General features: G+C 45.0%; 1 protein-coding gene across 1 annotated transcript in view; it reads left to right on the plus strand.

Moving 5' to 3' along the window:
* LOC118397316 (delta and Notch-like epidermal growth factor-related receptor) overlaps positions 1-17,798 on the plus strand; it is a 74,022-nt gene that overhangs the window by 42,121 nt on the left and 14,103 nt on the right. The window contains exons 4-7 of the mRNA XM_035791961.1: positions 8,433-8,596; positions 10,795-10,943; positions 11,869-12,022; positions 12,857-12,970. Of these exons, the coding sequence (XP_035647854.1) occupies positions 8,433-8,596; positions 10,795-10,943; positions 11,869-12,022; positions 12,857-12,970 (581 nt within the window). The remainder of the gene's footprint in view (positions 1-8,432; positions 8,597-10,794; positions 10,944-11,868; positions 12,023-12,856; positions 12,971-17,798) is intronic.

Raw genomic sequence — 17,798 nt, forward strand, 5'->3', positions numbered from 1 at the left:
CCGTTTATCCTAATCTCTCCCTCTCTCCCCTGTTTATCCTAACCTCTCCCCCTCTCCATCCCTCCCCTGTTTATCCTAGCCTCTCTCTCTCCCCTGTTTATCCTATCCCTCTCCAGCCCTCCCCTGTTTATCCTATCCCCTCCCTCTCTCCCCTGTTTATCCTAGCCTCTCTCTCTCTCCCTGTTTATCCTAACCTCTCCCCCTCTCCATCCCTCCCCTGTTTATCCTAGCCTCTCTCTCTCTCCCGTTTATCCTAATCTCTCCCTCTCTCCCCTGTTTATCCTAACCTCTCCCCTCTCCATCCCTCCCCTGTTTATCCTAGCCTCTCTCTCTCTCCCTGTTTATCCTATCCCCTCTCCAGACCTCCCCTGTTTATCCTATCCCCTCTCTCTCTCCCCTGTTTATCCTAGCCTCTCTCTCTCTCCCCTGTTTATCCTATCCCCTCTCCAGCCCTCCCCTGTTTATCCTATCCCCTCTCCATCCCTCCCCTGATTACCCTATCCTATCCTCTCTCCCTCTCCCCTGTTTATCCTAATCTCTCCCTCTCTCCCTCCCCCCTGTTTATCCTATCCTCCCTCTCTCCCCTGTTTATCCTATCCTCTCTCCCTCTCCCCTGTTTATCCTATCCTCTCTCTCCCCCCTGTTTATCGTATCCCCCCTCTCTCCCCTGTTTATCCTATGCTCTCTCTCTCCCCCCTGTTTATCCTATCCTCTCCCTCTCCCCTGTTTATCCTATCCTCTCTCTCCCCCCTGTTTATCCTATCCTCTCCCTCTCCCCTGTTTATCCTATCCTCTCTCCCTCTCCCCTGTTTATCCTATCCTCTCTCTCCCCCCTGTTTATCCTATCCTCTCCCTCTCCCCTGTTTATCCTATCCTCTCTCCCTCTGCCCTGTTTATCCTATCCTCTCCCTCTCCCCTGTTTATCCTATCCTCTCTCTCTCCCCTGTTTATCCTATCCTCTCCCTCTCCCCTGTTTATCCTATCCTCTCCCTCTCCCCTGTTTATCCTATCCTCTCTCTCTCCCCTGTTTATCCTATCCTATCTCCCTCTCCCCTGTTTATCCTATCCTCTCTCCCTCTCCCCTGTTTATCCTATCCTCTCTCTCCCCCCTGTTTATCCTATCCTCTCTCTCCCTCTCCCTGTTTATCCTATCCTCTCTCTCCCCCCTGTTTATCCTATCCTCTCTCTCTCCCCTGTTTATCCTATCCTCCCTCTCCCCTGTTTATCCTATCCTCTCTCTCCCCCCTGTTTATCCTATCCTCTCCCTCTCCCCTGTTTATCATATCCTCTCTCTCTCCCCTGTTTATCCTATCCTCTCTCTCTCCCCTGTTTATCCTATCCTCTCTCTCTCCCCTGTTTATCCTATCCTCCCTCTCCCCTGTTTATCCTATCCTCTCTCCCTCTCCCCTGTTTATCCTATCCTCTCTCTCCCCCCTGTTTATCCTATCCTCTCCCTCTCCCCTGTTTATCATATCCTCTCTCTCTCCCCTGTTTATCCTATCCTCTCCCTCTCCCCTGTTTATTCCCTCCCTCCCGTTTAACCTAGCCTTAACATATCTCCCCTGTTTATCCTATCCCCTCTCCCTCTCTCCCCTGTTTATCCTAACCTCTCCCTCTCTCCCCTCCCTCCCTTCCCTATTTATCCTAACCTCTCCCTCTCCCCCCGTTTATCCTAACCTCTCCCTCGCTCCCTTGTTTATCCTATCCTCTCCCTCTCTCCCCTGTTTATCCTAACCTCTCCCTCGCTCCCTTGTTTATCCTATCCTCTCCCTCTCTCCCTTGTTTATCCTATCCTCTCCCTTGTTTATCCTATCCTCTCCCTCTCTCCCTTGTTTATCCTATCCTCTCCCTCTCTCCCTTGTTTATCCTAACCTCTCCCTCGCTCCCTTGTTTATCCTATCCTCTCCCTCTCTCCCTTGTTTATCCTATCCTCTCCCTTGTTTATCCTATCCTCTCCCTCTCTCCCTTGTTTATCCTATCCTCTCCCTCTCTCCCTTGTTTATCCTATCCTCTCCCTTGTTTATCCTATCCTCTCCCTCTCTCCCCTGTTTATCCTAACCTCTCCCTCGCTCCCTTGTTTATCCTATCCTCTCCCTCTCTCCCTTGTTTATCCTATCCTCTCCCTTGTTTATCCTATCCTCTCCCTCTCTCCCTTGTTTATCCTATCCTCTCCCTTGTTTATCCTATCCTCTCCCTCTCTCCCTTGTTTATCCTATCCTCTCCCTCTCTCCCTTGTTTATCCTATCCTCTCCCTTGTTTATCCTAACCTCTCCCTCGCTCCCTTGTTTATCCTATCCTCTCCCTCTCTCCCCTGTTTATCCTAACCTCTCCCTCGCTCCCTTGTTTATCCTATCCTCTCCCTCTCTCCCTTGTTTATCCTATCCTCTCCCTTGTTTATCCTATCCTCTCCCTCTCTCCCTTGTTTATCCTATCCTCTCCCTCTCTCCCTTGTTTATCCTATCCTCTCCTTCTCACCCCTGTTTATCCCCTCCCTCCCCTGTTTAACCTAGCCTCTCCCTCTCTCCCCTGTTTAACCTCTCCCTCCCTCCCCTGTTTAACCTAGCCTCTCCTCTCTACCTCCCTCCCATGTTTATCCTATCCTCTCCCTCTCTCCCCTCCGTTTATCCTAACCTCTCCCTCTCTCCCCTGTTTATCCTAACCTCTCCCTCTCTCCCCTGTTTATCCTAACCTCTCCCTCTCTCCCCTCCGTTTATCCTAACCTCTCCCTCTCTCCCCTCCGTTTATCCTAACCTCTCCCTCTCTCCCCTGTTTATCCTAACCTCTCCCTCTCTCCCCTGTTTATCCTAACCTCTCCCTCTGTCCCCTGTTTATCCTAACCTCTCCCTCTCTCCCCTGTTTATCCTAACCTCTCCCTCTCTCCCCTGTTTATCCTAACCTCTCCCTCTCTCCCCTCCGTTTATCCTAACCTCTCCCTCTCTCCCCTGTTTATCCTAACCTCTCCCTCTCTCCCCTGTTTATCCTAACCTCTCCCTCTCTCCCCTGTTTATCCTAACCTCTCCCTCTCTCCCCCCCGTTTATCCTAACCTCTCCCTCTCTCCCCTGTTTATCCTAACCTCTCCCTCTCTCCCCTGTTTATCCTAACCTCTCCCTCTCTCCCCTGTTTATCCTAACCTCTCCCTCTCTCCCGTTTATCCTAACCTCTCCCTCTCTCCCGTTTATCCTAACCTCTCCCTCTCTCCCCTGTTTATCCTAACCTCTCCCTCTCTCCAGTTTATCCTAACCTCTCCCTCCCTCCCCTGTTTAACCTAGCCTCTCCCTCTCTAACTCCCTCCCATGTTTATCCTATCCTCTCCCTCTCTCCCCTCCGTTTATCCTAACCTCTCCCTCTCTCCCCTGTTTATCCTAACCTCTCCCTCTCTCCCATTTATCCTAACCTCTCCCTCTCTCCCCTCCGTTTATCCTAACCTCTCCCTCTCTCTCCTGTTTATCCTAACCTCTCCCTCTCTCCCCTCCGTTTATCCTAACCTCTCCCTCTCTCCCCTGTTTATCCTAACCTCTCCCTCCCCTGTTTATCCTAACCTCTCCCTCTCTCCCCTCCGTTTATCCTAACCTCTCCCTCCTCCATTTATCCTAACCTCTCCCTCTCTCCCCTGTTTATCCTAACCTCTCCCTCTCTCCCCTGTTTATCCTAACCTCTCCCTCTCTCTCCTGTTTATCCTAACCTCTCCCTCTCTCCCCTGTTTATCCTAACCTCTCCCTCCCCTGTTTATCCTAACCTCTCCCTCTCTCCCCTCCGTTTATCCTAACCTCTCCCTCTCTCCCCTCCGTTTATCCTAACCTCTCCCTCTCTCCCCTCCATTTATCCTAACCTCTCCCTCTCTCTCCTGTTTATCCTAACCTCTCCCTCTCTCCCCTGTTTATCCTAACCTCTCCCTCTCTCCCCTGTTTATCCTAACCTCTCCCTCTCTCCCCTGTTTATCCTAACCTCTCCCTCTCTCCCCTGTTTATCCTAACCTCTCCCTCTCTCTCCTGTTTATCCTAACCTCTCCCTCTCTCTCCTGTTTATCCTAACCTCTCCCTCTCTCCCCTGTTTATCCTAACCTCTCCCTCTCTCCCCTGTTTATCCTAACCTCTCCCTCTCTCTCCTGTTTATCCTAACCTCTCCCTCTCTCCCAAGTGAACTATAGTTCTGCTTAAAACCACACTGGAGACTGCACTACATCTGTCTTCCCTTGAGATCATTGTCTTATGATTATCGTCCTGTGTCATTTACATGGAACTTGCAGTCTTTCATTATTCAGTCACAACCCCGATGGTAGCAAATGACCTCCATTGTGTTGCCCAAGTATAGTGCCTGACTGCAATGTGTTCTGATTTAAGCAAGCATCATAAATGTCCTTTATTGGTCATTCAAAGTGGTCAATGCATAGTGTCTCTTTATAAATGACGGGGGAGTGGAAACATAAGAGGTCTTTATCAGCATAACAGTCTCCGCTCTTGGCTGTAGGCAAATATCGTTGTTGTATTGGTGTGCTAATTACTGATAGTGCCTGCATGCATGCACGCGCACACACACACACACACACACACACACACACACACACACACACACACACACACACACACACACACACACACACACACACACACACACACACACACACACACACACACACACACACACACACACACACACACATCACTTTAGGAATGAGAAAGAGGCTGAATGGAAGATGGTAGAGAGAGAGAGAGATTGTTTGTTAACTTATTTAAAATCTTATTGTATTCGTCACATACACAGTTTACAGCAGGTATAAAATGTGTTGTGAAATGCTTGTGTGCTTGCTCCCTCAACATTGCAGTACATTAATAAAAAAGTCCAATAAAAAATAACAAGGTGTGGGCCTCCCGAGTGGCGCAGCAGTCTAAAGCACTGCATCGCTTTAGACTGAGGCGTCACTACAGAACCGGGTTTGATCCCAGGCTGTGTCACAACCGGCTGTGACCGGGAGTCCCATAGGGCGGCGCACAATAAGTCCAGCGTTGTCCGGGTTAGGGGAGGGTTTGGCTAGGGGGACTATAGTTGGCTCATCGCGCTCTAGCGACTCCTTGTGGCGGGCCAGGAGCCTGCAGGCTGATTTCGGTCATCATTTGAATGGTGTTTCTTCCAATACATTGGTGCAGCTGGCTTCCGGGTTAAGTGCCGGGTATTAAAAAGTGCGGTTTGGCGGGTCATGTCTCGGAGGACCTCTCCTGAGCCCGTTGGGGCGTTGCGGTGATGAAACAAGATCGAAACTGGGGAGAAAAAGTTGAACACTTGCGCACAAGACCTACACACACAGCTTTAAGTACTGTTAAACACACACACACACACACACACACACACACACACACACACACACACACACACACACACACACACACACACACACACACACACACACACACACACACACACACACTCTTGTATATGCAGCCTGCCTTTGAAGCATCTCTTTGAGTAGCCTATTCCTTTTCAGTTCTTCCTGTGCCATCCACATTTGTGCATAGCCTAGTCAGTTGTCAAGTTAACATGACTAGCTAGCTAAACAGTGTTCGTTATCAAAACCCAAAATTGCGGCTCGCGTGTATTTAAAAAAAACGGCCCGTGACATGGGCACAAATCCGTGGCGGGGAAAAAAAATGTATATATAGCTCTGGCAATATTGTGCATAGCTTTTACATGATTTTGGCTACAGACACATGGCCTTCAGCAATGTTAATGCACAAGCATTGACTGTAGCTGTGTTTCGTGTTGTGTCCTGTGCTTAAAAGTTTCCGTGCGGTGAAGAAATGGTGACGCGATTAACGGTGTAAAAAAAGTATGCCGATAAACATGTAGCGCATAAATGCATTATTAACTCGCTAACGTTGACGGCCCTAATTTAAAGACAGCTTAATTGCTTTAAACCAGTCATCCAATTTTTTTTTACTACTAATTAATTTTAACGATCAATTTCTGACCATCTTTATCAGACAGAAAGATGTTGGTGTCATCAGCAAACAATATAAAATGTACACAATCAAAATTGTAATTAACATCAATTTTAAAATAAATAAGCTATGGACCAAGGATCAAACCTTGAGGAATCTCAACAGGGCACGTTCTTTGAACTCCAAAACTGTGCTGTTCCACAAAACAGTTTCCTATTAACTAAGTAACTCCTAAACCAGTCGAGGTCTCTATTTCGAAGGCCATAAGTTTGTAATTTATGCAACAACAAAAAATGGTGCGCAATGCTATCAAATGCTTTTGAAAGGTCAATACTTACTTACTTACCTGTTTGTGTTTATTTATCTGTGCGTGACTCAGCAAGTGGGAGGAGTCTGAGAGTGTAGCTGGTCTTGTGTTGAGTTGGAGCGTGTCTGCTTTGCTGACACTGTCTGTCTGTGTAGGGAGACGGTCTCTTCCAGTAATTGGCCAAAAGTCAGATGAGTAATGACCCTTGACCACAGCAGTTATAACTCTACTCCCTGGCCTTCAGAGCTGTACAGTCACCACAGTAAGCAGTATAGTACCCCCCACTGAGACAGACAGGACCAGGCATTACTCATGTCTACCATTCCATCCTATTAGCATGGTGGTTGTGTGTCTTGTAAAATGTATACCGTGCCTTCAGGAGGTATTCACATCCCTTGACTTATTTGACATTTAGTTGTGTTCTCACGCATCTACACCCAATACCCCATAATGAAAAAGTGAAAACAAAGTGAAAACAAATGTATTGAAAATAAAATGTACATATAGTACCAGTCAAAAGTCAAAGGTTTGGACAAACCTACTCATTCCAGGATCTCTTTATTTTTACTATTTTCTACAATGTAGAATAATCAAAACTAACTACATCAAAACTATGAAATAAAGAATCATGTAGTAACCTAAAAAGTGTTAAACAAATCAAAATATATTTTATATTTGAGATTCTTCAAAGTAGCCCAACTTTGCCTTGATTACAGCTTTGCACACTCTTGGCATTCTCTCAACCAGCTTCATGAGGTAGTCTCCTGGAATGCATTTCAATTAGCAGGTGTGCGTTGTTAAAAATGTGTGGAATTGATTTCCTTCTTAATGCGTTTGAGCCAATCAGTTGTGTCAAGAACAGCTCAAATAAGCAAAGAGAAACGACAGTCCACCATTACTTTAAGACATGAAAGTCAGTCAATCCAGAAATGTTCATAAACTTTGAAAGTTTCTTCAAGTGCAGTCGCAAAAACCATCAAGCACTATGATGAAACTGTCTCTCATGAGGACCACCACAGGAAAGGAAGACCCAGAGTTACCTCTGCTGTAGAGGATAAGTTCATTTGAGTTACCAGCCTCAGAAATTACAGCCCAAATAAATGCTTCACAGAGTTCAAGTAACAGACACATCTCAACATCAACTGTTCAGAGGAGACTGCGTGAATCAGGCCTTCATGGTCAGTTTTCTGTAAAGAAACCACTACTAAAGGACACCATTTTGAAGAAGAAACTTGTTTGGGCCAAGAAACACGAGCAGTGGACATTCGACCGGTGGAAATATGTCCTTTGGTCTGATGAGTCCAAATTGGAGATTTTTGGTTCCAACCTCCGTGTTTTTGTGAGATGCAGATTAGGTGAACGGATGATCTCCACATGTGTGGTTCCCACCAAGAAGCATGGTCGGAGGAGGTGTGATGGTGTGGGTCTGCTTTGCTGGTGACACTGTCTGTGATTTATTTAGAATTCAAGGCACACTTAACCAGCATGGATACCACAGCATTCTGCAGCGATAAGCCGTCCCATCTGGTTTGCGCTTAGTGGGAATATAATTTATTTTTCAACAGGACAATGAACCAACACACCCCAAAGCTGCATAAGATAACCTGGCCTCCACAATCACCCAACCTCAACCTAATTGAAATGGTTTGGGATGAGTTGGACCTCAGAGTGAATGAAAAGCAGCCAACAAGTGCTCAGCATATGTGGGAACTCCTTCAAGACTGTTGGAAAAGCATTCCAGGTGAAGCTGGTTGAGAGAATGCCAAGAGTGTGCAAAGCTGTCATCAAGGCAAAGGGTGCTCATTTTGGAGTGTCAAAGCAAAGGTTGTGAATACTTATATCAAATCAAATGTATTTATATAGCCCTTCGTACATCAGCTGATATCTCAAAGTGCTGTACAGAAACCCAGCCTAAAACCCCAAACAGCAAGCAATGCATATATATAAATCAGATATTTCTGTATTTAATTTGTAATACATTTAAAAAAACATGTTTTCACTTTGTCATCATGGGGAATTATGTGTGTTTTAATCAATTTGGAATTCTGTCTGTAACACAACTAAATGTTGAATAAATGAAGGGATATGAATACTTTCTGAATGCACTGTAGCAGGCTGGTAACTAAAGTGTCTGGTTTCAAGGACTCTCTCTTTCTCTCTCACACTCCCTCCCCTCTCCCTCTCCCTGTAGGATCGTAGTGAATGTGAGTGGAGCGCCCGTCCTTTGGCGAGTTGGAGAGGATGGCTTCCAGCGTTCCTCCTTGGTGGAGGGGACCATCATGTGGTTCCAGCAGGCCTCAGATGGACTGGTGGTCCCTGACCACTCCCTCCCCCTTGGACACAACTACTTCCTCAGTAAGGCCCCTCCTCCATCTCAATCTACTTACTTACGTAATCCTGTCTGTTCCTATGTGGAACAGAAGATTTCCCGCCACCTCAATGCAACTGTTAAAAAGCATATGTAGGAATATAGGTTACTTTATTCTGTCTGTCCATTTGGTGGTAAATGTGCAGGTGCTATAGTGCTATCACTTCCATTCTGCCAAACTGTCATTGGTGCCGACTGTATTTTGCGTTAGAGATGGCTATCTTCAACTCCAAGGGAATGAATCTTTGCAAAGCACATATAGTGATAAAAGTGCATATTATACATATTCCTATTTATAAGATACTTGTAGTTTCATGGTATAAGGTACCTTAAAGAGAGATATACAAATGCCCCTGATCAAACAAGCCCATTGGGTAATTAGTATGGTATTCCATCATACTAACATTCACATTCTCTGCAGTGTTAAGTAATGGATCAGTAATTTGCATGGAATGTCAATCAAGAGCACAATATCCATACAATTCATAAACAGTATGATAATGGCTCATTTGTATGGGGCTGGCGCACATAAACACTTGGCTCTGCAATTCAGGTTTGTTGTTTTTCTGCATATTTTATCGTTAAGTCTATTTTCAATGAGGAATGTTACAGTAACGTACGTCTGAAGGTTCGGTGGATTCCAGCAGGTGCGGCGTCGTAATTGGTGTCCCTCCCTTTAGTGAATCGTCTACTTGACCCCTGTGCGTGGTCTCCATACCAACACTGCTGTATTAGGTCTCAGCCTGTCTGTCCACTGACCTTGAGCTGGCTGGAGACACTCCGCCTGAGATCCTGCGGCTCTGTCTGGGGGAAGAGAGGGAGAGAGAGAGTCGTTTTTCTGTCATCGTGTTTGGTTGTTTACCAGTCAAAGGCCCTGGATAGTAAATTAGTCATGTCCTTGAGAGCAAGGCTGCTGTGGAGATATGTGTGTGTGCTTGTGTGCATCTCACATAATCTGTCTCACATGCGAAAACATGCAGTACACACGAACAAATGCACACACACTCCCACTCGTGCATGCATGTACCACATGTTCGTACATCTGAGTAAGCTAGTGTGAATTAAATAATGATGGTGGCAGAGTGGATTGTAAAAATATATATATGTATATGATTCAACTCACAATTGTAAGGCAACCAGCTGCAACAGGATTATGAATTTGCTCACTCACAACAAAAAGTTTGTGTGTGAGCATTTTGTTGAGCAAACTTAGTCATATTGCAGTTGGTTGCCTTACAATTGTGAGTAAAAATTGTTTTTTACAGTGTGCGTGCATTCAGGCAGGCTTAGTCTGTTGACCAATCAGTTAAGCTCTGAAAAAGATCTGATGTGAACAGATCTGATGTGATTGGTCAAAAGACTAAAAAAAGATCTGCCTGTCTAAATGCAGTGTAAGTGTGTGTGTGCATGTAAGTGCTGCATCAGAGAGCAGTGACTTTGCATTTGTGAGTTTGTGTTGTGAGGAACAGACGTTATTGGGCTGACCTAACCAGAAAATGGTGAGGTGTTAGGGGACCAGCTTTTATAGACGCCTGATTGGCTGCAGGGCTTTGCTGTGGCAATGACTCATCCTGGCTTTGCTCACGCCTCATTGGCTCATAGCAGGTCCCTAATAACAGCTGTTAATCTTCACTTTGAGGCTATTTTAAAATAAAGGCTTCTGGTAGCAGTCTGCTGTGTGTCACATGACACATAAATAACAAAACAATAACTAATCTATTTTGGTTTTGATTAATATTTGCTAGCATGGCCTTTTCCTCTCCATTTCTCTAATAGTTAGTTGCCAGGAAATACATTTCTCTTTTTCAATGGAAGCTAGAGGTGTCTTATCTAGGCAATGATCCATAAGCAACCCCTCCTAGAACATTTGTCAAACACAAGGTGTTCTGGTCAATGCTACGTACGATGGTGTTAAGATAGAAAACTTGTGTAGAAGCGGACACGTTTGACCAAAATCTTCTTTGCAAGGAACCATTACTTCTATCTACACCTTATCTAAACACAATGCCTCTGTCCCTACATCCATGTTGACCTCACCTACTTTTCTCTCTAGTTACATTGGCAATATTCAATATTGCTCACATTTAATCCGTCTTTTCATATTTATCAAGGTGAACCAGCTAGGACCTTAGGATAGAATAAATGTTTTTTGATTGATCTTGTTTTCTTCTCTCTCCCGTTGTAGGTGTACTGCGCGTGGGCACCCCCAGTGGCTCGGAAGTCACCCTGCGTCTCAATCTGACAGTGAAGGCCAGCAGCTGTGTGGAGCCTGGCAGCCGCTTCAGCGACCCACAATGCTCTGGGAAGGGGAAGTGCATCACCCAGCCCTCTGTGGTAAGAGGTCAGGGGTCAAATATGTGATGTCACCTGTCCTTGGGTTGGTGATTAAATCCCTTGTCTTTGGGCTTGATCCTGTGAACACTATTTTAAGGCTTAACATGTCACTTTCAATATTCAAAAAAATATTCAGATTTCCCCCCTCAATATACTGGTAATTCAGCAGAATATTGTAAGATTGCGACACTATTGTCTTGATGATACACTATGCGGTAACATAGCAACAGGAGACTGGGTGGAGAAAAAGATAAGCAAGACAGAATAAAGACCATACCTTATTGCCATGGGAACAGAGAAATATATAAATGTATTGTGGGATGGAGACAGAGCTCTTAATAATAAAGTCCTGCATCCCTACTGCTCCCCGGGGCTCCCTGGGTCCCTAGAGGCATTGCAGTTAGAAGAATAATCACTGCTGCAGAGAGGAGTAGAGAGAGGAAATGGAGAAGAGAAGTGAAGAGAGGGAGAACAAATAAGAAAGGGAGAAGAGAGGAAGGGAGAAGAGGGGCGAGAGGAGACGTGTGTTAGACTGAGGGCCTGCTAGCTCTTTCCCTCCCGCCTACAGGTGCAGTGTTAGAGGGTGATTTAGCACACCACACTTTGGGGAGCTGGGAGGAAAAGGGTATCGGTGGGGTGAGGACTAACAATAGAGAATCCCAGGGTTGTACATCTCAATTGAGCCGCATGTAGCCCCAGTAACCAGAACCATCCCAGTGATAGACAAAGTGTTGAGCATTATGTTCCACAATGTTATCTGACCACTCAGTCTCATCAGTTTTTCTTCTCATCACATGAACCCCTATACTAGTCACATATAGAGCCATGAGTTTATCCTGGTCAGGTCATGTGGTTGGGAGAAACTGGCACTAGTTTTGGTACCTATAGTCAGTCAGTGTGTGACAGTGACCCCTCTGACCTCCAGAGCACCTTCTTCTGTGAGTGTGAGAATGGTTACTCTGGAATCTTCTGTGAGGAGTTTGATGCCTGCCACCTCAAGCCCTGCCAGAACTACGCCATCTGTAGTGACCTGAGGCAGGGGGACGAGGGCCGCAACTTCACTTGTATCTGCCCTCCAGGTAACTACTGTGTGTTTGTGTGTTTGTGTGTGTGTGTCTGTGTGTACATGCGTGCATCACAGGAGGCTGCTGAGGGGAGAACAGCTCATAGTAATGGCCAGAATGGAGCAAAGAGAATGGCACCAAACACCTGCAAGCCATGTGTTTGGTGTATTTGATGCCATTCCACCCATTCCGCTCCAGTCATTACCACGTCTGTTCTCCTCAATTAAGGTGCCACCAATCTCCTGGGGCCTGCGTGTGTGAGTGTCTCCAAATGAAATAGGGGACGCAGAGAAGAGTCCACCCTTTCAACTTGTCAATTAGATATATTTCGGGCCCGGACCAGTGAGGGCAGCTTTGAGCCACCTGAGAGGATAATTGCCTTGTTATAGAAGCAGAGGCTGGAGCTGTTGTTGATGGCCAGCCACATCTTATTAGAGAAGAGTGATTACAGGACTGTGGTGGTATGCCTGCCTGACAGACAGACTGAGGGCAGTGGGTTCTCACAGGCTCATCTAGAGCAATGTGGAGACCGCACTACATGATTGATGGGTAGTAAGGTTGGGGGTAATTGGCTAGATGCAGGACTTGTTGACTTGTTCTTGGAAGAGTGAGTGTTCTGTTTTGAATTGACCTGATGAGCTAATGAAGATGGACAGCCATGGGGAAGTGTGAGACATAGGGTGGCCTGTGTGTGTTGCGTACATTTGTTTTTCTGTGTGTGTTCTTGTTATAGCGATAGTTGGATGGTTTGCATGTCAGTGCGTAAGGGTTGCGGGTGTATGTTTGGCTCCTTCTGTGTGTGTTCAGGTTTAATGCTATGTGACACTGTGTTTCGTCTGTGTGCTCCAGGGTTCGAGGGTGGTCTTTGCCAGTTGCAGGTGGACCACTGCCTGTCTCAGCCCTGCAGGAACGGGGCTACCTGCTCCAGCAGCCTGGCTGGACCCAGGTGCTACTGCCCTGAGGGTAGGTACTTTATCATAACTCTGCCCTGAGGGTAGTAGGTACCCCAGTACCAATAGCACAGCAATGCTCTGAGTGCAGACCATTGCCATAACATGTACAGATCCACAGCAATGAACAATAGCAAGGATGTACTGCACAATATCACGTTGTTAAAAAAAATAATTCAGAGCCTCATTAGCTGGTTGTGTGTGTGTGTGTGTGTGTGTTGGACTGTCCTGTGTGTGTGTCTGAATATGTGTGTGAGGATATCCCAGTTCCGCTGCCGTTCGTTTCTGTGCCTACTCGGTGTTTATCTGTGCCAGACCGTTGCTTAATTTAAACTTTCCTCCACTAGTCTAATTAGTCCTCCTGGCCCTAACGACCGGCTCTGCCCCACATGGGAAATCTACGCCCGTGAAAACTAAATTCTGACAAACACAGTACTCCTAAATAAGGGCATGCCAATCCACACTTTTTATAAATACGCACACCCACACAGACACTGCCATGCGAAACCATTCCGGAATAATCCTCTTCGAACACATTAATAAAACAACAGAGGTACGAATGTAAAATCTGGTCCAAAAAATCTGGTACATTTCAGGTACAATTCCCTGCGGTCACCGAGTTCTGATCCACAGTCTTGCTAACAACGCAACTCGGATTAAATTATTCATCTTACACTGTTGGACGAACGCCAACGCTGACTGGAATTTTTTTAATCCATCCACAGCAGTTTTTTTCCTTTGGTTGTTTTCACAGAAAGATCATGGTTGTGGTGCAACAATGGGGGTGGAAACTGCTTCAGCACTTGGTAATTAGTGCGACAAGGAGGTGTGTGAGAGAGAGAGAGAGAGAGACTAAATATTGAACAGGCTCGTTAGGTAATCCTGCCATTTGGAGCCTTTTTACTGGGTTTCAGGGCAATTAGCCTATCACATTCTCGAATGAACATGTGACTGCAGGTGACCGCAATCAGTCAGTAGAGGGTGAAGAGGAGGCACCTTGCCTCACCTCTACCTCTGTTTATACACACACACACACACACACTAGGAGTGGGAGCGGACAGCTCCACACTCCTGTCCATCTGATTCCCATCCAGTCATGAGAGACTGAGCAGGAGAGACGTCAAGAATGTGTTAGGGTTCACAGTTGTTTTCTGGCAGGTGAATGTGAGGCCAGCAGTATAGCAGAGTTGTATTCTACAAAGCAGGATTATGGAGTTAGCCAACTAAGTTGTCTACATATTCTGATAACTTTTATTTTGTAGAAAGATAAGCTTTAAATGGGCATGGTCTAATTGAATTGACAGACAAATAGACATATGTTATGTCATGTAAGTTTAGCTTTTTAAATTAGCTATACAATCAATAGTTATTTCTGCTTGCTTATCAAGGTTAGCTGGCTAACTAATTGATCCTGCTTTGTAGCATACCTCTTAGTACAGAGACGTTGTGAAGTGCTAAAGAGATGACCGACCTGGAATTATGGTGTGTTCGTGAGGAAAAGACACTCTTGTACTGTTGTTAATTTACCTCGACTGTCTCATTTATTTGGAGAAGAAATTACAAGTGTCTTTACTCTAGATCCTCTCTTTAACTATCACTGTCTCCGGAGACACCTACAGTGAAGAGCTTTAATGATCATTTGGTTTCATTTGGCTGTGCATAAAGTGATGGATGACGACAATAGCAGAGGCAAGCATAGGAGAATCATGGCTTTATGATCATCAAATTCCACTGCTGAAGGCAAATGGCAGGTGAGCAGGCCTGTAGTTTGTACTAGTAGTAGTTCGATATCAGAGCAGTATCATAAACATGACAAGTTGGGTTATTAGGTGTCATGTCCATTCATGACCAATCATGTCAGATGACAGAGCGGCTTTGAGCCCTGGCCAAAAGTAGTGCACTTTATTAGGAAAGCAACAATATCTCATGGTTTTACCAATTTGACTTCAGATTCAGACTTTTATTCACGTTTCTCCAAATGTCACACCTTGAAAATAAGGGTTGGGATAAGGTTAACACATTCACTTTAGGCATCCATTCTGAATGGTTGAGTTAAGATTTGGGATAGGGTTAAAACCAGACTGTAGAAAATGAGTGTCTACCACTGGGATCGACCGCGCAATCGGATTGAGTCATGGGATTGACGTCCTCAGGACATGGACAGACGTCCAATTTCAAAGTCAATCTTGAGCGATCTGCTCGACGATATATGGGTACCATTTCAGACACAGCCAGAGCCTCTTGAGGAGGTTGCTCCCAGCAGTCCTCCTAGCTCTCGGTCTGTCCTCTGAGGTCTCTCTCTCGCTCAGCTCTGGGACTGGCACTGTCTCCAGTGAGGAACAGGAGGGCCGGAGGTGCTATATTTAGACTCCTAACTCTATTGGAGTACAGCTGCTCTGCTAAAGATGCTCTCCTTTCATATCAGAGCTCCCCTGGGCATCTGTTTTAGTGTGCAGGCTTGGTAAAGTGTGTGTGTGTGGTGGAGAGGGGGGTTCCTCTGTGTTTGTGTGTGCATGCATATGTGTGAATGCGTGCACTCACGTGTGTCTTTATCATGCCTGCTGACCCATACGCCCTTGTGTCATAGCGACTTATGAGCTTGGTCTTGGGGAGAGTTGTCAGCATGATCAGAGGTGGGGTGGGGGGGTGTGGGGCGGCATTCTGCCATACCTGGGCCATGACAGTAAATCTCAGTAAGACCAAAATAATTGTGTTCCGAAAGGTCCAGTCGCCAGGGCTACAAATTCCATCTAGACACAGTTGCCCTAGAGCCTACAAACAACTATATACAGTTGAAGTCGGAAGTTTACATACACCTTGGCCAAATGCATTTAAACTAAATTTTTCACAATTCCTGACATTTAATCCTAGTAAAGATTCCCTGTCTTGGGTCAATTAGGATCACCACTATATTTTAAATGTGAAATGTCAGAAAAATATTATTTATTTCAGCTTTTATTTCTTTCATCACATTCCCAGTGGATCAGAAGTTTACATACACTCAATTAGTATTTGGTAGCATTGCCTTTAAATAGTTTAACTTGGGTCAAACATTTCGGGTAGCCTTCCACAAGCTTCCCACAATAAGTTGGATGAATTTTGGCTCATTGCTCCTGACAGAGCTGGTGTGGTTCCATGGTGTTAATATTTGCGTACCTTTGTTTGTACAGATGAATGTGGTATTTTCAGGCGTTTAGAAATTGCTCCCAAGGATGATCCAGACTTGTGGAGGTCTACAATTTTTTTTCAGAGGTCTTTCCTTTGATTTTCCCATGATGTCAAGCAAAGAGGCACTGAGTTTGAAGGTATCCCTTGAAATACATCCACAGGTACACCTCCAGTTGACTCAAATGATATCAATTAGCCTATCAGAAGCTTCTAAAGCCATGGCATAATTTTCTGGAATTTTCCAAGCTTTTTAAAGACAGTCAACTTAGTGTATGTAAACTTCTGACCCACTGGAATTGTGATACAGTGAAGTAATCTGTCAGTAAACAATAGTTGGAAAAATGACTTGTATCATGCACAAAGTAGATGTCCTAACCGACTTGCCAAAACTAGAGTTTGTTAACAAGAAATTTGTGGAGTGGTTGAAAAAATTGTTTTAATGACTCCGACCTAAGTGTATGTAAACCTCCGACTTCAACTGTACACCTTGGCCTAAACATCAACGCCACAGGAAACTTCCACAAAGATGTGAACGATCTGAGAGACCAGGCAAGAAGAGCCTTCTATGCCATCAAAGGGAGCATAAAAGTTGACATGCCAATTAGGATCTGGATAAAAATACTTGAATCAGTTATAGAACCCATTGCCCTTTATGGTTGTGAGGTCTGGGGTCTGCTCACCAACCAATAATTCATAAAATGGAGCAAACACCAAATTGAGACTCTGCATGCAGAATTCTGCAAAAACATCCTCTGTGTACAACACAAAACACCAAATAATGCATGCAGAGCAGAATTAGGCCGATACCCGCTAATTATCAATCTAGAAAAGCAATGTTAAATTCTACAACCACCTAAAAGGAAGTGATTCCCAAACCATCCATAACGCCATCACCTACTGAGAGATGAACCTGCAGAAGAGTCTCCTAATCAAGCTGGTCCTGGGGCTCTGTTCACAAACAGAGCCCCAGGACATCAACACAATTAGACCCAACTAAATCATGAGAAAACAAAAAGATAATTACTTGACACATTGGAAAGAATTAACAAAACAACTGAGCAAACTAGAATGCTATTTGGCCCTAAATAGAGAGTCCACAGTTGCAGAATACCTGACCATTGTGACTGACCCAAACTTAAGGAAAGCTTTGATTATGTACAGACTCAGTGAGCGTAGCCTTGCTATTGAGAAAGGCCGCTGTAGGCTGACCTGGCTCTCAAGAGAAGACAGGCTATGTGCACACTGCCCACAAAATGAGGTGGAAACTGAGCTGCACTTCCTAACCTCCTGTCAAATGCATGACCATATTAGAGACACATATTTCTCTCAGATGACACGGATCCACAAAGAATTTGAAAACAAATCTGATTTAGATCAACTCCCATATCTACTGGGTGAAATAAGGGTGCCATCGCAAGATTTGTGACCTGTTGCCACAAGAAAAGGGCAACCAGTGAAGAACAAACACCATTGTAAATACAACCCATATTTATGTTTATTTTCCCATTTGCACATCGTAACAACACTGTATATATTCATAATATGACATTTGTAATGCCTATTCTTTTGGAACTTCTGTGAGTGTAATGTTTACTGTTCATTTGTATTGTCTATTTCACTTTTGTATATGCTCTACTTCACTTGCTTTGGCAATGTTAACATATGTCTCCCAT

The sequence above is a fragment of the Oncorhynchus keta genome, chromosome 18 (assembly GCF_023373465.1).
Source record: "Oncorhynchus keta strain PuntledgeMale-10-30-2019 chromosome 18, Oket_V2, whole genome shotgun sequence".
NCBI lineage: Eukaryota > Metazoa > Chordata > Actinopteri > Salmoniformes > Salmonidae > Oncorhynchus > Oncorhynchus keta.